This window comes from Saccopteryx leptura, chromosome 1 (assembly GCF_036850995.1).
Source record: "Saccopteryx leptura isolate mSacLep1 chromosome 1, mSacLep1_pri_phased_curated, whole genome shotgun sequence".
Lineage (NCBI taxonomy): Eukaryota > Metazoa > Chordata > Mammalia > Chiroptera > Emballonuridae > Saccopteryx > Saccopteryx leptura.
In genome coordinates this window covers 1,466,594-1,487,529 of record NC_089503.1, presented here as the reverse complement: position 1 = coordinate 1,487,529, position 20,936 = coordinate 1,466,594, and the positions used below count along the sequence as shown (strand labels likewise).

The window sequence follows — 20,936 nt, the reverse complement described above, 5'->3', positions numbered from 1 at the left end:
CACATCTGGCCAGGACCTCTCTTCTTAGCAGGACTCTCTTCCTTCCGGGGCCCAGCCTGGCTCACAGAAGGAGGAAGTCCCTGAACCCAGCCCCAGCTGTAAACAGCCCTGGGTTCCTAGAGCCCTATCGCTCGCTGCACACGCACACCCCAAGACGTTTGTTTCTCCCAGTTGCTGGCTCTGAGCCAGGCACTACACACACACACACACACACACACACACACACACACACACACACACCTGCCTCTGTGCTCCTCAGGCCAGCAGGGGAGGAGGTCCCAAGCACTTATTAAGCACCTACTGTGTGCTAAGCTCTGTGGCAGCACAGTCTGGTGGGGAGAACTAAGTATGGCACAGGGAAGGGGCCAGCGTGGACCTGCTGCCCACCACCCTCCCCCATCCGAACTCAGAGCTCTGGGGTACTGAGTGCCCACCCTGACCCCGAAGGGGCTGCCCCCACCCAGCTCACGCCCTCCATGGCAAGGGACTGCACTTCCTGGGCACCAGAGCCCCTCTCAGAGGCCAGGTGACCCTGGGAGACCTGCGCTGGCTGGGCCTCCAGGCTGGAAGAGGGACCACCTTCACTCTCCATTGGGTGGGGGTTTAGAAATGTCTGGGCTGTCTAGTAACACCCCCCCCCAAAAAAAATAATAATTACCAGCCAGGCTCTTAGGGCTTGTCAGCTCCTAGGCAGGGAGGGGCAGAGGGGTGTCTCTTTGTCCCCTTTCTCAGAAATAAGTCCTAGCATGTGGCACAGAGCCTGGCCCCAAGAAGGCACTCGGTAAATATTTGACAAATCAATAAATGTGTGGCTCCATGTCCTCTCTGCCTTGCCCGCTCCAGCACCCTGGCCTCCTGCTAGTGGAGGGACAAGGTCCTCTCTTGCCTGAGGTGGTCCCTGCTGTGCCACAGACACACGTCAGCCTCTTGTCACTGCTCGCATGTCACCTCCTGCGGTGGCCTCTGAGACACCTACATGTTCCAGTGTGTCGCTGGCCCTATCCCGGCCCAACACTTGCCCAAGGTGTAATTACCTATGTTTGTTCGCGCTCTGGACTCCCAGCGTCCAAGCGGCCGGCTGGTTGTGTTCCCACAGTGACCGACTGGGGGCGGACCCTCACAGTCTTTATTGAGGAGGGAAAGAGGGGGCACCCCGTTGGAGTGGGACCCAGTGAGCACTGTTTAGGGGTGGCTTTTCACTGGAAGCGTTCAAGGCTGTAGGTCATCGTTGGGGCTGCAGAAGTAAACGACGCCGCGCTGCCCCCTACACCCGAATTCAGATGTATGACCGACGCAAACCATCTCGCCTCTGAGCTTCCAGTCTCCTACCAAACGAAGTGGAGAACCAAGTCCCCACCTCCAGGAGTCGTGGACAGGGGTGCGCGCAGAAGCTGCAAGGACAGCGCTCCGCAGGGCGGGCCAGGCCCCGGGCTGGCGAAGGCTCTCCGGGCGGCAGGCCCCGCACGAACAAAGGCTGCGGGGAGCGGGTGGCCGGCGCCAGCTGCTGCCCGTTCCGGCGGAGAGAGAACCCTCGCGCGGGACCCGGTCAGCCAGACTCTCCGCAGGTCTGTATGCAGTGAGGCTGGGGGGGGTGGGGTATCCGCGGGCGAGGCAGAGCGCCGGGGCTGGGAAGGTTTCTGGAGGTGGGGGTCCCAGGCACGGCCTCGGGACGCCGCGCGGCCCCTTTAAGAGCCGGTGCCCGGGTACGGGGTGAGGGCAGAGGGCGGAGGGCGGCAGCGGCGAGCCCGGCCCCCCGCCCCCTGCGGCCGCCGCCTCTCATCTGCACCCAAAGCTGGGCTCTGGCTGACGTCACCTGCCCCCGAGCCGCGCGTGCTGATTGGTTGCAGGTGACGTCAGGGGCTTTTTTCGCTTGGCATGACCTCATCCCCGCCGGCGGCCCCGCCCTCCGCCCCGGGCCTGTCACTCGCGGCCGAGCGCGGCGGCCGAGCCGGCTCCGCGCCCCCCGCCCGGACGCCGGAGCCCGAGCCGAGCCCGAGCCGGAGCAGCACCGGCCGCGCCCGCCGAGCCGCGGGGTGGGATGCGCGCGGTGAGTGCGCGTGCCCGCCCGCAAGACGCGCGCCCCGGCCCGAGCGAGCGCTCCCCGCGGCGGCCGCGGCGGCGACGGCGGCGACGGCGACGCGGCCCGCACGCTCCTCCGGCCCCTGCCCCGGCTGCGCGGGCCCCCTCCGGGCCCATGGGCGACGCAGCCGGCCCGGCGCGCTGAGCGCGGCGCGGGTCCCCCGTGCGCCCCGAAGGCAAACGTGAGCGAGGTGAGCGGAGGCGCCACGCGCGCGCGGCGCCGGCGGGGCGGAGGGTCAGCAGCACAGAACCCGTGCGCCCGGTACCTCCCGGCCCGGCCCGGTGGGGCGTCACGTCGGGAGCGCTCGGGGGCTGCTTCCGGCGGGCGCCCGGGAGGAGGAGGCGGCCCGGAGGTGAGCGGCCCCTGCTCCAGGGGTGCGGGCCCCAAACCGAGCTGGAAGGGAGGCCAGGGGCCGGACAGGGAAGCCCTTCCTCCGCCTCGCGCAGCGCCCAGCGGACCCCGGCCCGGCCCACGCCCTGCCACCGCTCGGCCGCCTTTCTCCTTCATTGCTTCTTATCTTGGTGGGGGGAGGGGTATGAATGAAGGACCCAGGAGGGCCATTCGAGATCTAGCGGGGGTCTGTCCGGACCATGGCCAGCCCGCGACGCCCCACCCCTCTGAACAGCCCCCCGGTGGGGCCCAGAATTGGAGAAGGTCGTCCTGCCTTGGGCTCGCCGGGGATGCGGAGGCTTTGGCCGTAGATGCTGAGGGCCTTTGGCCTGTGGGAGGCTAAGGAAACGGCTAATTCCGTGTCGGATTGGGGGAGACTGCAGATCCATCTCCCTTGTGTGCCCAGACCGCCCTGGGCACCCCCATCTCAGGGTGCTCAGCTGCCTCTGCGGAATAAAGACCGTCGCCAGGCTGCTGCAGAGGCAGCCCGGGTGCTGGGGGAGGGGCTGGCACGGCCAGGCTGAGTGCAGCCAGCCTCCCCCCCCCCCACGCCTGTCTACCCACCTGGGGTGGGGTGAGGACCGTACGGTGTGTAATAGTCTGGCCTGGAGGGGAGGGGGCCCCAGTGGGCCCAGCTCAGAACTGGTTATCACATTCTGGGAGAATTTGCCTTCTGGCTTTTGCTGGGGGGAGGAGGGGGAATTGGAGGCCAGGGAGCTGCAGTGATGGAGGTGATGGGGGACTGAGGGTTGGAGGAGCGAGGTGGCAGGATCTGCTGTGGCCTCTGCAGCGTTCTTGTGCAGCTTGGGGTGGGGTGGGGGTGTTGCAGGCCAGGGGAGCAGTGTTCTCCCTGCTCCAGGCCCCCGACCTCTTTGCCCCCAGCACACCACCACCCCTGCCCCAGCCCCTCAGGGGGACAGATGTCCCCTGCATTCACTCAGATGGTTAGCGAGCACTCACCCAGGATGGGACTTCCTCCTGAAGTCCAGCTGCAGCCCGCCTGGGCCTGGAGAGTGGCTGGGCAGGATCGAGTCCCCTGCTGACCTCAATGCCCGGGGAGGGTCCCAGGCCCCCGGCCTGCCTCCGGGAACACTGAGTCCCGGGGACAGAGATGCAGAGAGATGCTGAAAGTTGTCCTGTGCTCCAGGGCCCTCCCCAACATCATCACTCCCCTCTGGCTGAGGCTGACCTCAGGGTCCAGAAGTTTAAATGTGCGCTGTGGCCAGGGAAAAGCCAGAAGGTGTCCTGGTCACATCTCCGAGATGAGCCGCTCCCAGGGAGAGGACAGGAGGGGGACAAACCAGAGCCTACAGACATGTGGCCAGACTGACCAGGACGGTATGGGCTGAGGCCACTTCTCCTGGACAGCTCTGCCTGGGCAGTAATGGGCAGATGCTCTGGGTTGGTCCAGGTGTAAACCATCGTGGACGGTGACCAGTGGAAGGCTGGGCTGGCCTGGGCGTGTGACATGGAGACAGGTCCTGAAGGTCAGTAAGGCCAGAACAAGCCAGGCAGGAACCACGAGAGCCCGGATAGGGTACGGTCCTGCGCCTGCCTTTCCGGTCGCCCGTATGCCAAGCCCTCCCCGCCATCAGGCTCAGCCCGGAGTCCACGGCCCCCCAGGCGGGGCGGAGCAGTGAAGGCCGGCTTGGGTCCGGTCCTGCTCACCCTCCTGGAAGCTGAGAGGGGAGCGAGGGTGCAAGCAGTGGAGGTCTCTGACGAGCATAGGAGAGGACAGTGCCAGCTGACCTGGTGTGAGCACTTGGGCCCCTGCCCCTGGAGGTCTCCTCGTGTGCCAGTCTCTGCCCCCGGGGTCACAGCAAGCTGGTGACCTCTGCCTCTCAGGTCCCTCCACTGCCGGCTCTTCCTGAGAGTCTGCCTGTGTGCCCGGCACCAGTCCTCTGAGAGCCACGGTCCCCACCCGCACAGTCCTCCCATCACCAGGTGCTCAGCAGCAGGGACCTGGTCAGGGTGCAGCCAGTTGGGAGTTCCCTGGTTGTGCATGGGCTCAGGGACACGCGTGTGCCACACAGGGGTCCTGGGAGCTGGCAGTGTGAGACTGTGCAGTCGGCACTGGGGTCTGGGCGTCCCGGACTTCGGAGCTGGGGTTTGGCGTGCAGAGGGTGAGGACGTCTGTGTCCAGTGACCACATATGCGTGTGTGTGCACACACTTGCATGTGAGTAACTGCACGTGGCAGGGATGGATCGAGGTGAATGGTGTGTGAAGGGGCGAACACAGGTCCGTGTGCAGCCGGTGTGCGAAGGGGCCTGTCCCAGAGAGACACGGGAGCGTGCACGCAGCACAGGAACTGGGGGCAGCGCTCAGCTGGGCGGAGAAGCGTCCCCTCCGGCCCCTGGACTGCGAACGGCCTTTGGTGGAGTGTGTGGGCTGTGCCTCCCTCCCACCCGCACCCAGGCTCTGGAACAGGAGGCGATCGCTGCTGTCCCCTCCTTGGTTCCCAGAAACGGGGTCTGGGCTACGTCTGGGGTGGGTCGTTGAAAGTGGGGAGGCCTGAGACCCAATAATATCTATTTTCTCTGTACCCACCTGGCTTGTTCTAGCCCCAGGGATCTGCTCAAGGTTGTCCTTAGCTTCTCCACCCCCATCCCCTGCACCCCCCATCCTGTGCCCAGCTCTTGGTCTTGATCTGTAGCATCCTTAGGAGATGAGAAGTAAGCTTGAGGTCCCAGGAGGCCCTGTGGGTGAGGGCGCGCTCCCAGGAGGCCAGCTCAGTGCAAGAGCTCTCTCCCACCAGAGGGGCTCTGGCCAGGCGTTGGCCATTCGCGAGAGGCCTCCAAGGGGTGGGGAGCCTGTGCAGGGTGGGTGCCCGGTGGTGAAGAGGGTTAGGACCAAGGGGAACAGAGAGCCCAGGGGCCTCATGGGGCCTGGCTGGGAGTGGTCCCGGGCCCCTGCCGCTGGGCACCTGCAGGGGCAGGTTGGGGGAGGGAGTGAGGAGGGGACTGGCAGCTCTGCAGAGCCAGCTCGCTGAGTGGCGGTGGCTGGGGCGGCTGCTGCTGCAGTGGCAGGAGCAGCGGTTGCCTGGCACCTCTGCTGTTGCCATGGAAACAACGGAGGTGCTAACTGGCTAATGAGTCCCCCTCGGCTGCGAATAACAAGACTGTAGTGGTTAATAGGGCCCCACTGGAGGATCCTTGGCAGGCGGGCAGGCGGGCGGGGACCAGGTACCTCTGCCCGCTCACCCTCCCTCCAGCTCTTGCCCGGCCCTGACCCTGACCCTGACCCTCACCGCCTCTCCTCTCTGATCTCAGCCTTGTGTCCTCCCTGACTTCCTCGAGCCCGGATTTCCCTCGGTGGGGCAGAGCCCTCCACACCCTGCTCCTCTCCGGGTGGTTTAAGGATCTGAGGGCCGTATATACACAAGCCTCACTGCCCAGCCCTTCCCACCCCTCCCTGCTCTCAGCTTCTGTGGGTCTCGGCGGGAGGTGACTGCCCCTACCTACCTGATGAGGGCGTCGAGGCGAGGGCCACAGGGCAGGACCCGCTGGCCCACAGTGGCCCCCTCCCACACTGTGTCCTTCTCAGGGTCCTGGGCCTTGGAACTGGACTCTGGGTTCCACGTCCGTCCGAAGGCAGAAGGCTCTTTGCAGGCCTGTAGGAGAGGTGTGTGTGGGGGGGGGACCGGGTGGCTGTGGCCTGTCACAGCCTTGAAGAGATTCAGGTTAGAACTCAGAAGCTTCCCAGAACTGCTCGTGAAGGAGTAGAATTGGGGGCAGGCGGGGATACCCCTCGGCAGGCGGGCCCTTGGACTGTTAAACGCTTTGGGTGTGGCCTCCAGGAGGGACGGTGGCCCCAGTGCGCCCCCACAGTGGCAGAGCCTGGAGAGCAGGTGTCTGTGTGTGGACCCCAGGGGCCATCCTGGGCACTTCCCTGCTGGCCAGCTCGCTGGTCACCCTCTGGGAGCTCACCCATCCTGCCTGGCGCCTGCTACTCTGTGAGTTCCACCATCACCGTGGCCGGACTGGGGGGTCACCCACGTGGGTGGTCCGGAAACAGCGGCGGCGGCCACTGCCGACCCCCCAGGACCGTCGTCACTGTGTGCAGTGTCCCCAGTGTGCTCAGAAGGCCTGCCTCGCCCCAGCGCCCTCGGCGGCTGCAGGGGTGCCCCCCCAGGGGAGCCCCAGGGGACAGCTGACTCCCAGCCTCCCCTTGCCTTCCCAAGCCGAGTGGGGAAGGTGGTGGAGGAAAGCTGATGGCATGAGGCTTGGGGTTCTGTCCAGTCTCCTTGGTGTGACCTTGGGTTAGTCCCACTCCTTTCCCTGAGCCTCAGTTTCCCCATTTCTAAAGTAAAGTCGTTGCCCTGACGCTGCACGCCTCCTGGGGGGGGTGTGGGGCTTCGGCGAGCCCCAGGAAAGCCCAGTTCTAAAACGAAGAGAGGAGAGGAAGGGCCTGGCGGGGGGTGTGAGAGGGTGGCTGCGGCTTGGCACGGGACCCCCAGAAGGGGGGCTTCCACTCCGGGCTCTCTGTGGTCCCCTTAACCTCCTCCTCCCTCTGTGCACTGCTCAGTGCAAGGGACTTGGGAGGTCATGCTGAGGGTCCCAGATAGGGGTCACCGTGTTGACCTTTTATCCTTGAGTCGCTCCCATCTCAGCCCATCCTGGGCTCTATCTACCCCTAGATGATACGCCCCCAGAACCCAGGTGCCCACTGTGCCTGGGGTACCAGCTGTCACCCCCCCCCATTCTGTGGGCATGTGTACTCCATGCAGAAGGACACTGGCTCCAGACCTTTGTGTGGCAGGCCTGCAGAGCTGGGGCAATGGTGGCAGCAGAGGAGCCCCCCACAGGGCCCCGGCCACCCGCCTCCCGGAGCCCATCAGCCTGTGGAGGCAGCCCTGACCCCCCCACACACACGCACACACACGCACACGCACCAGCACGCGTGTGCCCCGTCCAGATTATCGGCTTATGGAGCGATTGGGCTATTTGGGGTCAGAGAGGGAGGGTGTGTCATGAAGGGGGGTTGGCAGTGAGAGGTCCTGGGGATTGAGAAGATGTGGGGGCCAGGAAGGGGAGCTGGGGTGACAGAGCTCTGGATGGAGCGGGGGTGGAGCAGGGGTCCACGCACCCAAGGGCCTGTCCCGTCCCTCTGCGGCCAGGCCAGGTTCTGAGCGCCTTCCTCTGGTCCCCCCTCGCCCTGCTGGGGCCCGGCACTGTGACCTGGACGGGCTGGGCTAGATGGCCCCCGTCCTGAGGGCCCAGAGCACTCCAGTGCCGTGTCACCGAGTCCAGTGGGCTTCCAGAGCAGAGCCAGAGGGACGCTGGTTCACCCCGGGGGAGAAAGGACCCGTGGCGGGTCACGTCCAGCCCGGTCGTCCTGTGTCCTGGGACTGCACACCCCTGGGAGGCCCCTGGGAGGTCACTGCTGACCAGGCCGCCTCTCCCTGCAGGTCTGGTGCCATGCCTGGTCCCTCGGAACGCTAGGCCACCCCTGGGCCGTCGGAGCAGCCCTCGTCTCACTTCAGGGGCCGCCCCCTGCCCACCGCCCACCATGGCCGGGGATCGGCTCCCCAGGAAGGTGATGGACGCCAAGAAGCTGGCCAGCCTGCTGCGGGGCGGGCCCGGGGGGCCGCTGGTCATCGACAGCCGCTCCTTCGTGGAGTACAGCCGCGGGCACGTGCTCCGCTCCGTCAACATCTGCTGCTCCAAGCTGGTGAAGCGGCGGCTGCAGCAAGGCAAGGTGACCATCGCGGAGCTCATCCAGCCCGCCACGCGCAGCCAGGTACCCACGCCGGCCAGTCCCCTGTGGGCGGGCGGGCGGGCAGGCGGCCTCCTCTCCTCTGCCCTTGGACCCGCCCGGGGCAGAATGTCCAGAGCCACTCCACACCCCTGCGGGCGGTTGTCGGGCAGCTCCCCCTCCTCCTGGAGGACTGCAGGACTGCCCCTCCCCAGGGAGGCCCTCACTGACCCCCACTCCCCTCCTGCCAGCCCTCCCGGAGCCTTCTGACCCTGCCTGGGTCCTCACTCAGCCCGGGCATGGAGCTCTCCACACACACCACGGGGCCATGTCCGAGGGCGGTCCACACACACCACGGGGCCGTGCCCGAGGGCCGGTCCACACACACCACAGGGCCACGCCCGAGGGCCGGTCCACACACACCACGGGGCCGTGCCCGAGGGCGGTCCGCACACACCACGGGGCCACGCCCGAGGGCGGTCCGCACACACCACGGGGCCGTGCCCGAGGGCGGTCCGCACACACCATGGGGCCGTGCCCGAGGGCGGTCCGCACACACCACGGGGCCACGCCCGGGGGCCGGTCCACACACACCACGGGGCCGTGCCCGAGGGCGGTCCGCACACACCACGGGGCCGTGCCCGAGGGCGGTCCACACACACCACGGGGCCGTGCCCGAGTACCGGTCCGCACACACCACGGGGCCGTGCCCGGGGGCTGGTCCACACACACCACGGGGCCATGCCCGAGGGCCTGTCCACACACACCACGGGGCCGTGCCCGAGGGCCGGCCCAGAGAGGGAGCCCAGCGGGGGAGGGAGGAGGTGCGAGGGGACAGGTGTCCGAGGGACAGCGGACCAGGAGCATGGCCTGGTCAGACACACACTCCGCCAGCTGTGAGGACTCAGAAGAGGACAGGAGGACGGCCACGGTGTTGACACTGACCGGTCCGAGTCCTCCGCCCCTCCTCCCACTAGGGTTCTTCCCTCTTTGGAGTCTGAGTGACCCAGAATTCTCTCTGTGGCCCCCAAGAATGTCTCAGGTCCCCAGCCGTGGACAATCCTGCCTCTGTTCCCAGACGCATCAAGTCCGGCTGGGGAGGGACAGCTCGGCCAGTGACCTGGGAAGGCTGTGGCACCTCCGGTGGAGGAGGGGTGACGTGCCCAGCAGCCTAGAAGCTGGGGAGGGGGGCAGGGACCTGGGTCCTCAGCCCTGCCCTGCACAGAGCTGGCTGCTGCTGTGAGATATGCCCTAAGTGAGACAGCTGCCTATCGGGAGCCCCCCCTCCCCCCCAGGCAGAATGGCTCCCCGCAGCCTCAATGAGGGGAATCCGGTCATTAATCACCCCCAGCGAGGACTCCCCTCCAGAGCGGGATCCTATTGGCTGCCGGTGACATCATCGGGCCAGGGTTGGCGGCTCAGCTGGCTTAAGGACTGAGAGCACTGGGGGCGGGGGCAGCTTTTGCTGCTGAACATCTGGCCCCCAGGCTGGGCGCTCGCAGGAAGCAAAGGGCAGGTGGCACCCCAGCCCCCAGCGCTGCCTCCTGAAGTGGGGGTGGGGTTCTTGCTACAGCCCTCAGGGTCCCCAGAGCTGCCTATGGGGGGAGGGGTCGGGCACAGGGAAAGGGGAGAGCCCAGACCCGAAGGTGTCCTGCCTTTAACTCCCTGCAATGTGCCTTCCGAGGGCCCGGAGGAAGGTTTCCTTTGCCTTGGCCAACGTGGGCGCCAGGCCCGGCTGTGGCTGTGCCAGCCTCCCTGTGGGTCCGGTGATGCCTGCCCAGGACCCTGTCACACTCACCTGTGTCTCTCCCACGTGGGCCTGGCCCACACCGGACACCCATCACTCACCTCAGAGCGCAGGAGGCTCAGCTTGCTCTGGGGACCAGTGTCCCCGCGTCCCTGCCTGCCCAGACACCCATCACTCACCTCAGAGCGCAGGAGGCTCAGCTTGCTCTGGGGACCAGTGTCCCTGCATCCCTACCTGCCCGGACACCCATCACTCACCTCAGAGCGCAGGAGGCTCAGCTTGCTCTGGGGACCAGTGTCCCTGCGTCCCTACCTGCCCGGACACCCATCACTCACCTCAGAGCGCAGGAGGCTCAGCTTGCTCTGGGGACCAGTGTCCCTGCGTCCCTACCTGCCCGGACACCCATCACTCACCTCAGAGCGCAGGAGGCTCAGCTTGCTCTGGGGACCAGTGTCCCCGCGTCCCTACCTGCCCGGACACCCATCACTCACCTCAGAGCGCAGGAGGCTCAGCTTGCTCTGGGGACCAGTGTCCCTGCGTCCCTACCTGCCCGGACACCCATCACTCACCTCAGAGCGCAGGAGGCTCAGCTTGCTCTGGGGACCAGTGTCCCTGCGTCCCTACCTGCCCGGACACCCGCCACTCACGTCAGAGCGCAGGAGGCTCAGCTTGCTCTGGGGACCAGTGTCCCCGCGTCCCTACCTGCCCGGACACCCATCACTCACCTCAGAGCGCAGGAGGCTCAGCTTGCTCTGGGGACCAGTGTCCCCGTGTCCCTGCCTGCCCGGACACCCATCACTCACGTCAGAGCGCAGGAGGCTCAGCTTGCTCTGGGGACCAGTGTCCCGTGTCCCTGCCTGCCCCGAGGGCGTTTCCACACCCATCCGGATAGAAAGTGGGTGGTTGGGCCCCTGCCCTCCCCTCAGGGCAGCGAGGTGACAGCAGCCCCTCCCTCCCATCGCCCGAGCCCCCTGCCTGGTGGTTCGTTGACCTCTGTGCCCTTCACGGCCCCCAGGTGGAGGCTGAGGAGCCGCAGGACGTGGTCGTCTATGACCAGAGCACGCGGGATGCCAGCGTGCTGGCCGCGGACAGCTTCCTCTCCATCCTGCTCAGCAAGCTGGACGGCTGCTTCGACAGCGTGGCCATCCTCACAGGTGAGCTCCGCTGGACCGGAGGGCCGGGCTGCGGGCCACCTCTCCTCTCGGCCCCGCCCACTCTCCACTGTCAGCTTGGCTGGGGGGAGGGGCATGCTGGGAGTCAGGGTTCTGGGTCCGTCTCTGTTCTCCTCTCTGAGCCCAGAGGGCAGCCTCTGCCGGGGCAGCGGGAGGACCTCGGTAGCTCTGCAGTTCTCGGGGCTCCGCCGTCCCCTCCCCTGGGCCCCCACGCTGCAGGACCCCTTCCACTGGCAGGTGAAGAAGGGATCAGAAGGAAACCCTTAAATACTTCTTGTGGTAGAGGCGGGGAAGGGACCAGAGCAAAGATGTGCCTCGGCTGTGAAGCCCCCCCCCCACCTCCCAGCAACTGCCACTGTCACCAGGATGAGGCACAGACCCACCCTCTGGAAACCCAGTCTGAGCAGAACTGGTCCCCCTCATGAGGGTCCCTGAATGCCCAGCACGGGATGCCTGGACACAGCCCACTTGATCACGACCCCTGCCTGGCAGCCCCCCGAGGTCCCCAGGAGGCCCCAAAGTAGCCAGGCCAGTCTGGAGGCTGGGAGCCCCCGACACACACACAGAGACACATGAAGGGTTCCACAGAGGTTCTGGCTGGTCCACCCAGGGATGTCCCCCTTCCTACTCAGGTCTGGGGCTTTTGTGGGTGCTCCTGTCCCTCCCCACTGCATGCCAGGGGCTGTGCCAGGCAGTGAAGGGTGGAGGGTGTGACCCCTACCGTCACACAGCCGGTGGGACCCTTCTGCTTGTTCAGCAAACCTGCCCCGAGCAGCTGCCACAAGCAGGGGCTGGTGGGGGTGGTCAGTGGGCACCAGGCTGGCCCTCTGGCACTGTTGTCCAGAGGGAGCACAGGCCTTCACCACGGCCTGTGAGAGAGAGGCTGCGGGCAGTCCGCTGACTGCTTTAGCCAGGCTGCCCAGAGCAGACCTCTTGAAGGAGGTGCCACGTACGCCCAGCATGGCGGGGTCGGCGTGGTGCACAGGTGGGCGTGCCACCCTCTACACGCGTGTCTGGTGTGGGTCCGGCCGTCTGCACCTCCGGGTCTACGTGGTTAGAGGGGGTCTGCGCCTGCGCGTGGCTCTGGGAGGCAGGAGGCCGGCATCTGCCCACGTGTGCGCCCCACTTCTTGTGCCGAGCTCGTCAGGGAGGGATGTGGGGTTTGTGTCCGTGTGAAACCAGAGGTCACAGAACAGCAGGTACTCTGACTGCACCGCCGTCTCTGGGTTCAGTTTGAGGGCTGCGTGGGTGGGGAGTGTGTGGAGAGAGGGCAGCAGTCGGGGGGTTTTTGTTGTTGTTTTTGGTTTTTTATTTTATTTATTTATTTTTTTTACAGAGACAGAGGGAGAGTCAGAGAGAGGGATAGATAGGGACAGACAGACAGGAAGGCAGAGAGATGAGAAGCATCAATCATTAGTTTTTCGTTGCAACACCTTAGTTGTTCATTGATTGCTTTCTCATATGTGTCTTGACCCGGGGGGCTTCAGCAGACTGAGTAACCCCTTGCTCGAGCCAGCGACCTTGGGTCCAAGCTGGTGAGCTTTGCTCAAACCAGATGAGCCCGTGCTCAAGCTGGTGATCTTGGGGTCTTGAACCTGGGTTCTCCGCATCCCAGTCCGACGCTCTATCCACTGTGCCACCGCCTGGTCAGGCAGCAGTCAGGGGTTTTCAGGTGCCCAGGGACCCCCAGTGTGTGCCCATGCACCCTGGCAGGAGTGGAAACCACCAGGCCCTGCTGTGAGTCTGGGAAGGGAAGAGGGTCCCAGAGCGGCGCGAGGGAAAACCCAGAGCCTCCAGTGGTCTGTCTCCCCCAGGGGGTGGGTCCCCTCACCCAGCATGTGCCCGTGGTGGGGCAGGCCTCGGCTGGGATGCACCAGCAGGGCTCACCTGGGGCCTGTGTGCCCCACCTGGCTCTCTTTCCCCACTCACTGCCCCTCCCTGCAAGGTTAGAGTATTTGCCCCCCTTTCTCCAAGACGCAAGCCAGAAGCAGTCCTGACACTCATGGTATGAGGTCTCCTAGGGACACCCAGTCAGGACCCAGTCATGGGGTCAGCCACCTGGCCTTGCCCACAGCTCTCATACCCAAGTCAAGCAGGTCCCTGAGCAGTAGAAAGAGAAGGCCAGGCTGAGCCAGGGAAGAGGGGTGCTGCCCACCTAGAAAGGGGAAGTGGGGGAGCCCAGCACAGGGGGAGGGGTCAGCAGAGGCCAGACCTTGCAGACTGACTCTGGGGTGGGGGTGGGGGGACAGTGAGGGGCGCTGAGCAGCACTAGAAAGATGAGGAGGGCACTGCTGGGAGTGAGGGAAAGCCCCCACCCCATGACGGGAGGTTGGCACAAGTGGGAGAGGGCGGTGGAGTCAGGCTCCCTGGGGTGTGAGAACTGGTGGCTGCTGTGACTCCTGTCCCCTGCCCCCCACCCAGCCACTGGGCTGTGACGTCCGGCGGGGGCGGGGATGGGAAACGGAGCCTGGCCCTTTAAGTGCTAGCCCGGAGTCGGCTGTGGCGGCTACTCCTGCGTGCGCGCGTTGCTGCGGAATGCGGGCTTGTGATGCCGCTGCGGTGCCCCGGCCCCAGGAGCGCCAGCGCCGCCCTCGGACCCTGGCTGGAGACCCCAGCGCGGAGGGTGGGTGAGGCCCCTGCCCTAGGAGGGCAGTGGAGGCGGGCGGCCTTGGGGCTGGAGCGCGCGGTGGCAGAGACGGCTGGTGGGGCGGTGGCCGGGTATACGAGCGCTGGCGCGGTGGGCGCGCGTCCGGGCACGCGCTCTTGTGCGTGCGAGTCCCGGATTTTATTGTGAGGGACGGGCCAGCCGCTGTGTCCTCCCGACCGCCAAGCGGAGAGAAGCGGGGTTCGCTAGAGCAGGGGGTTTCTTCCTGAAGGAACGTGCCCTTAGGGATGTGTAAGGGTTTGGGCACCTTCCCAAGTCTGAGAATGCCAGGACCTGCAGAGTCCAGATCTGCTGCTCCTGCTTCCCCCCAGTGCCCACCCCTGGAGCCTGGGGTGGTCCCGAAACGGCTCAGGGACTGTGGTTCCGTGCCAGACCCGGCGTCTGCAGGGGGTCTGGACAGTCGTCCCAAGCTGGTTGGCTCTACCCAAGGGGGTCCCCCGGGGGGGGGAGAGAGTGGGGGGCTTAACCTGAGGAATTGCAGCAAAGGCTCTGCAGAGACTTCCCTTTGGGGAGGAGGTTCCTGGTGGCCCCACACACACCCCACTTTAGCTAGGCTGCTCTGAACATGAAATGTCCCCTGTCTCCGTGCCCCTCCTCAAAGTCAAGCCTTCATTAGGGGCACAGGGAGCATTCTGGTTGGGGGGGGGGGGTTGCACAACATGGCCAGGCCACTGAGCTGGCCCTGGGGTGAAGGCTGAGGTCCCAGGTGTCTCTGTCCTTGTAAATCGGTCAGCCAGGTCTCTGGCACCAGCTGCTTCTGTGGACCAAGGCAGGAGCGAGCACTGAGGGTCCCAGGGCCCGAGACCTTACCCCTACCGCACTCCCCACCGCCTCTGGTGGGGCAGAGTGGACCTTGGCCCCACTGTCTCCTGTGATGGGCTGGTCCACTGAGCCTGGAAACAGCAGCCCACGGGGCTGGGAGCAGGAAGACACTGCGGGGCTGGTGTCCCCAGAAGTGTGGTCAGCCTCAGGGTGCCGCTCAGCAGGCTCTCCTCATGCTACCAAGAGCTGGCAGCCACTGGGCACTGCCCCACTGCTGGTCTGAGTCAGTGGTCACTCAGCCAGACCCGGTGTGAGCGGGTGCATTCTCAGTGTGTCTCTGTACGGCAGGCAGGACAAGGAGCAGCTGTACCCAGGCCCACTCTTGAGTCGGAGGTACCCCAGGGTAGAAGCCCACTTAGGTCTTTCTGGTCAGTGGGGTGGGGGGCGGGGCGGGTCCCTCCTCCGACCCCTGGTCCAGGACTCAGCTACGCTGTGCAGAAACGGTGGCAGGGCACATGCCAACCACATGTAGCCCACGTGCCCGCTGCCTGCCCTGCGTGCCCCCAGTCCCCAGGGTGCCCAGCTTCTCTGTGTTTGCTGGTGGAATGGAGCCATAACCAGCGCGATGCCCCTGTGGGCTGTGCCAATTCCAGTGGGTGATGTCATGCCCAGGAGTGGGGGAGAGGGCCCCCTCAGAAGCTCTTGCCTCCTGGTTCTGGCACCCAAGCCTGGCCTGGGGCTCCCAGCCAGATGGAGGCAGGGAGGTATTGCATCAGCCCAGGGAGAGAGGGGGAGGAAGGCCCAGGCTGCCCCCCCCCCCGGCCCCAGGTACGGAGGGGCTGTGTGATACATAGCCACCACGGGAGGCCCTCGCTGGGGCCTTGGAGCCGGCCTGGGCCCTGCGCGTGCTGCTCTGACTGCCACCTCAACCCCACATTTTATGGGCATCACATTGGCGTCCTCAGCTGAGCCAGCCCCTAGTGAGCATGAGGAGGAATGCGGGGGAGGGGGGCTGCAGGCGTGGACGGCATGAGCCTCGAACCTCTTCCGTGTGGTCAGGTGGCCCTCCTGCACCCAGCACTGAGACCAGGAGCGCAAGCCAGAGGGTCAGCCATGGGGGACCAGGCTGGGTGTGGTCAGTGCCCTCGCCTCTCTCCTGCCCTAGCCTGCAGCCTGCCTGACTGTTCTGTCCCTCCTCCTGCAGGGGGCTTCGCCACCTTCTCCTCCTGCTTCCCTGGCCTCTGTGAGGGCAAGCCTGCTGCCCTGCTGCCTGTGAGCCTCTCCCAGCCCTGCCTGCCCGTGCCCAGCGTGGGTCTGACACGCATCCTGCCTCACCTCTACCTGGGCTCTCAGAAGGATGTCCTGAACAAGGTGTGTGCGCAGGCCCGCGGTGGAAGGAGGCGGGAACTCGGGAGCAGTTCCTGGGCTTGTCGGGGGCGGGAAGGGAGCTGAGGGCCAGGCGATGGAGGGGATGGATTTGCGCGGGCTGGTAGCACAGGAGGACCCACGGGGGCCAAGGGGGACCAGAGCAGGGTTGGGGGAAGGGCCCAGCAGGGCAGGGTGGAGAAGCAGCTTCCCCGCCCCCTCCGCGGTAGAACCCACATGCCAAACTGCTGAGATCACTGGGCCCCCGGCCAGCGCTGAAAGAATCCCGTGTTTTAAAAATGGTGAGGAGGGAAGAGGGCAAAGGCGCCGCCCAGGCAGCCCTAGAATTCCGGGGAGCCCGGCAGGCTGTGGGCGGGGCTTGCAGAGCCCCCTCCGGCTCCAGGGTGGGAGTGGGCGGGGCTTCCGGGGGCCCGCCCCACCCGTAACTTCTGAGGCTGTGATTGGGGTCCGAAGGTCCTGCCCAGCGGCGCCCCCGTCCAACCCTGTCCTCCCGCCCCTCCAGGATCTGATGACCCAAAATGGAATAAGCTATGTCCTCAATGCCAGCAACTCGTGCCCCAAGCCAGACTTCATCTGTGAGAGCCACTTCATGCGCATCCCCATCAACGACAACTACTGTGAAAGGCTGCTGCCCTGGCTGGACAAGTCCATCGAGTTCATCGGTGAGGGCGGGGGCGCCAGCAGGGGTAGGGGCTCAGGCCGGGAGGGGCTGCTCCCTGAGACGGCCCGATTGTGGAGGGTGGGGTTCTGCACCTGGGATAAGGAAGGGAGGGCTGAGCAACTCCAGGACTCACCTGGTCCCCATGCCCGCCCTGCCCCCAGATAAAGCCAAGCTGTCCAGCTGCCAAGTCATCGTCCACTGTCTGGCCGGCATCTCCCGCTCCGCCACCATCGCCATTGCTTACATCATGAAGACCATGGGCATGTCCTCGGATGATGCCTACAGGTAGCTGCCTTCCCTTCTGTGGCTGGAAACTGCTCCCTCCCTTCTCTCCACCCTCCAGAAGCCCCCGGCCAGGGGAGGGAGGGAGACAGGGAAGCCCGAGTCCAGCCCAGGTCCGCACAGCAGCCGTGTGCCCCGGGATGGGCACTGGGTGCAGGGGCGAGGCAGCGAGTGGGCAGCCTGGCTCGGCAGGAAGCCCCCGTGGCCACCCAGCTGCCTCTCACCCCAGGTTCGTGAAGGACCGGCGCCCGTCCATTTCGCCTAACTTCAACTTCCTGGGCCAGCTGCTGGAGTATGAGCGAAGCCTGAAGCTGCTGGCCGCTCTGCAGGGTGATGGGGCATCCCTCCCGGGGACGCCCGAGCCCCTCCCAGGCCCTGTGGCTCCACTGCCGCCACTGCCACCACCTACCTCAGAGAGCGCTGCCAGCAGGAGCCCAGCGGCCAACTTAGCCAAGGAGGGCAAACCGAGCCCGGGTGGGGAGCCCCCCTCGCCGGCCACCAGCGCGCTGCAGCAGGGCCTGCGCGGCCTGCACCTCTCCTCCGACCGCCTCCAGGACACCAACCGCCTCAAGCGCTCCTTCTCACTGGACATCAAGTCAGCCTACGCCCCCAGCCAGCGTCAGGACGACCCGGGGCCCCCCAACCCCGGTGAGGCCCCCAAGCTCTGCAAGCTGGACAGCCCGTCAGGGGGCGCACTAGGCCTTCCCTCCCCCAGCCCGGACAGCCCAGACGCAGCGCCGCCGCCCCCGGAGACGCGCCCACGGCCTCGCCGGCGGCCCCGGCCCCCAGCAGGCTCCCCAGCGCGCTCCCCCGCTGCGCACGGCCTCGGCCTGAACTTTGGGGACGCCGCCAGGCAGACTCCACGGCATGGCCTCTCTGCCCTGTCCGCACCCGGGCTGCCCGGTCCGGGCCAGCCGGCCAGCCCTGGGGGCTGGGCGCCTCCCCTTGACTCCCCCAGCACGCCGTCACCAGATGGGCTCTGGTGTTTCAGTCCTGAGGGCGCTCAAGGCGCAAGGTTTTCACCCTTCGGCCTGGCGGGCGCGCAGGGCGCAGGCGGCGATTTGCGGCGGCGGGAGGCGGCCAGGGTCGAGTCCCGGGACGCGCGGACCAGCTGGCCCGACGAGCCAGCCCTGGAGACGCAGTTTAAGCGCCGAAGCTGCCAGATGGAGTTTGAGGACGGCATGGTGGAGGGGCGCGCCCGCGGCGAGGAGCTGGCGGCCCTGGGCAAGCAGGCCAGTTTCTCCGGCAGCGTGGAGGTCATCGAGGTGTCCTGACGCCGGCGGGGGTCGGCCCTTCAGCGGGGACCCAGCGCCCTGAGCCCTCTGCTGCCCTCGGCTGGGCCGCCAGCAGCTGGGCCCACTATAAATATATCTTATATATAAAGAGCAAAGAGAGGTAAATGGTTTTACTGCGATTTTTATCGAGAAGTAAATATTTCAATTTTTTTATTTATTGAAGCTGTTCATTCTGGCAGTGATCTGACAGCTGTGAGGGTGGTCCTCCAAGCTCTGTTTTTAGTCTGGTATTTAAACTGAGACACGTTTCTAAGCAATACGAGGCCACCCTCAGTCGCAAGTTGGGGTGCCAGGCCTGGGGTCCCCTCCCCGCCAACCCCACCCTGAGGAAACACTGCTGACCATTGCAAAGAGGCTGCCAAGCTTTCATGCACTTTTTACATAAGAAAAAGGGGGAGGAAAAAGGAAAAAAAAAACTTTGCCACAAACTGAGCCGCAAAAACCCTGCCTGCCCTCCCTGCCCACCTCCCCACATCCTCCTCCTCCTCCTCTGCTCTTTCCTGGGGCTCTGCACCAAAGCCGTAGGAGCTGTGGTCCAAGAGTCCCTGCCCCCTTCCTGCCAGCTCCACCTGCCGTGTCTTGGTGCCATGGAGGGCGCTCCCCACTGCCCATCCCCCCCCAGGCCCACGCCTGCCTGGCAGGGGTGGACCAACACTGAGCCTGCCAAGGCCAGTGTGTGCAAGGGATCAGGCCGTAAAACAGGGCAGGACTCAGTGAAGGGGGCTCTCGAGTGTCAGATGTGTGGGTGCCAGGGCAGGGACGGAGGTAAAATCCCCCTGCCCACTCCTGCCTGGGCTCAGGTCCACTTTCAGGGGCTCAGCCAGGCTGTTCAGGGGGCGCTGCTTCCCTCTCCTGTACTCTGCAGGTGCTCCCCCCCCAGTGCCACCTGCAGATGGCAGAAACCCAGGGAGTGGATGGAGCTTGGCCTCTGGGGTGTCTGGTGGGAGGAGCTGGGCTAGCCCAGGCTGGCTCCCCTGGTCAGAGGGCAGGTGGGTTTAGGGTCTTGGGTCTGGGCTGTCCCCTCCACCAGCCCCAGGCCCCAGACTTGAAGTCAGGTATATTACTACAGGTTGAGGGGCTCTGAAGCACCTGTTCGACCCTCAGCTTCTGGGGCTGGGGCATTCTTAGCTTTGGGAGAGCCAGGTCCAGGCAGATAGTGTGAGCAGATGATGTAGGAGGTATCAAGGGGCCTTGGAGGACAGGCCCTCCCCTTGCACACCCCTTTCCCGGGGAGCTCTCTCCTCCGAAATCGCCCGGCATCTTCAAGGTGACGCGTCACAGTCCCCACCCCAGATGGGTTTTTTGGCCCGTTTGGGCCAGCCTGGGCGTGAAGGCGGGAGAAAAGGCCCAGCCACCCTGGGCCCCACACCCACGTGGATTATTGGGACTCAAGGTCTTTGGAGGCAGGAGTAGATGTTCTCTGACCTTCAGAAGTCCTCGAGTCTAGGAGCTGGGCCCGGCCGCCTTGGGAAGAGGCCGGGGGCTTGGCAGGAGGGGTGGCCCCGGCAGGACCGAGTCCTCCAGCAGGGTGGCGCCTGCCCACCCCAGGACCCTCTGGCTGTTTCTATTTGTTCTCCTTTGGACCCACAGCCCTGTGTCCCCGTCATACCTCCTTGAAGCAGAAGTCCCGTTCCCGCTCTCTCTGTCCCCACCCCCAACACCACCACCCCCGTTCCCCAAGAAATAAGCTATCATTGTTGTATTTGCAATCTATGGATTAGAAGTTTAAGTATTTATTATTATTGGTTAATTATTATTGTTGATTATGTAAACTTGCCGCCCCTCTGTCTGTCGCGTTGGGTTTCCGAGGTGACCCTGGGTGTGGAGGATGCACTGGTCCCCCCCTCCGCACCCCCCACCCCTAGACTGTCCAGGAGACAGTGGTCTGGGCCGCTGGCTGGGCCCAGCGCTCTGGAGGCAGGTTCCACGGCTGGTCCTTCTCTCCTTCACCCTTTCTCCAGGGCTGCAGCAGTTCTTGTGGCTTCTGTCCACGGGGGTGTGGGAGCTCTTGTTCTTGAGGCACTGGTCACCCAAGTGGGCAGCTGCAATGTGGGAGAAGGTCCCCTCTCTGTGCAAGGAGGGGGGCGTTCCTGGCCATTTCTACACCCTGTCCCAGGCGGGGAGAGGCGGGGCCTCGGTCCTCCCCCAAGTCTCCCCAGCGCACTGCCCTCCTGCCCGGTCCTGTGCCCTGGCATTGGAGTGGCCCCAGAATGGACCAGGCCCCCTCCTGTTATTTGCTGGAGAGTCCAGCGGAGGAGAGGTGGCAGGTCCCCCCTGCCCGGCTCCCAGTCTCTCTGGACTGGGCAGTCGGCTGACCCTGCCTCAGGCTCCGCCCCCAGCGCGGCCACACTTTCTGCTCCTGTCCACTCCCCTTCTTTTGTATTTGGAAAAAAAAAGTGTTGTAATAAATCCTGAGATGGATGTTTTCTCCACGCCTCTGGCTGCCTCTTTCTTCAGGCTTGGGATGGGAGGGTGGGGAAGGGTCCTGGAGGCCCCCCCCGAGACCAGAAGGCTGGGGTGTGGGCCTGGAGAGCCGAGGGCAGAGAGCAGAGGGCAGGTCAGGCGGGGGGGGGGGGCATTGCTAGAGAAGGTCCCCGTGTGGAGAGGCGTGAAGCACAGGCCTCGGCTGTGCCCTGGGATGTAGAAGCTTCTTGTTGTCACCCACCAGTGGAGGCTTGAATAACTTAGGACTACATAGAATAAAAGCTCAGTGTTGCCCTTCAACTCCTCCCTCCCACCCCCCAGCGTGACCAGCCACTGGGAATGATTCTCTGCTTCCCTGCAGACCTTGTCTGTGCCC

At 65.3% G+C, this 20,936-nt stretch overlaps 1 protein-coding gene across 4 annotated transcripts; it reads left to right on the top strand.

Annotated features, from left to right (window-relative positions):
• The first annotated feature begins 1,357 nt into the window (after window positions 1-1,357).
• Window positions 1,358-20,564, top strand: DUSP8 (dual specificity phosphatase 8). 4 transcript variants are annotated; one of them, XM_066375336.1, is made up of 7 exons: window positions 1,358-1,565; window positions 7,880-8,211; window positions 10,929-11,067; window positions 15,717-15,883; window positions 16,401-16,560; window positions 16,721-16,844; window positions 17,071-20,564. In XM_066375336.1, the coding sequence occupies exons 2-7, from the start codon at window positions 7,981-7,983 to the stop codon at window positions 18,113-18,115; spliced, it is 1,866 nt and encodes a 621-aa protein (XP_066231433.1). In that variant the 5' UTR covers window positions 1,358-1,565; window positions 7,880-7,980; the 3' UTR covers window positions 18,116-20,564. The 4 variants fall into 4 exon arrangements, with proteins under 4 accessions (XP_066231433.1, XP_066231338.1, XP_066231614.1 ...); XM_066375241.1 differs by lacking the exon at window positions 1,358-1,565 and adding an exon at window positions 1,918-2,270; XM_066375517.1 differs by lacking the exon at window positions 1,358-1,565 and adding an exon at window positions 1,950-2,047.
• The last annotated feature ends 372 nt before the right edge of the window (window positions 20,565-20,936 follow it).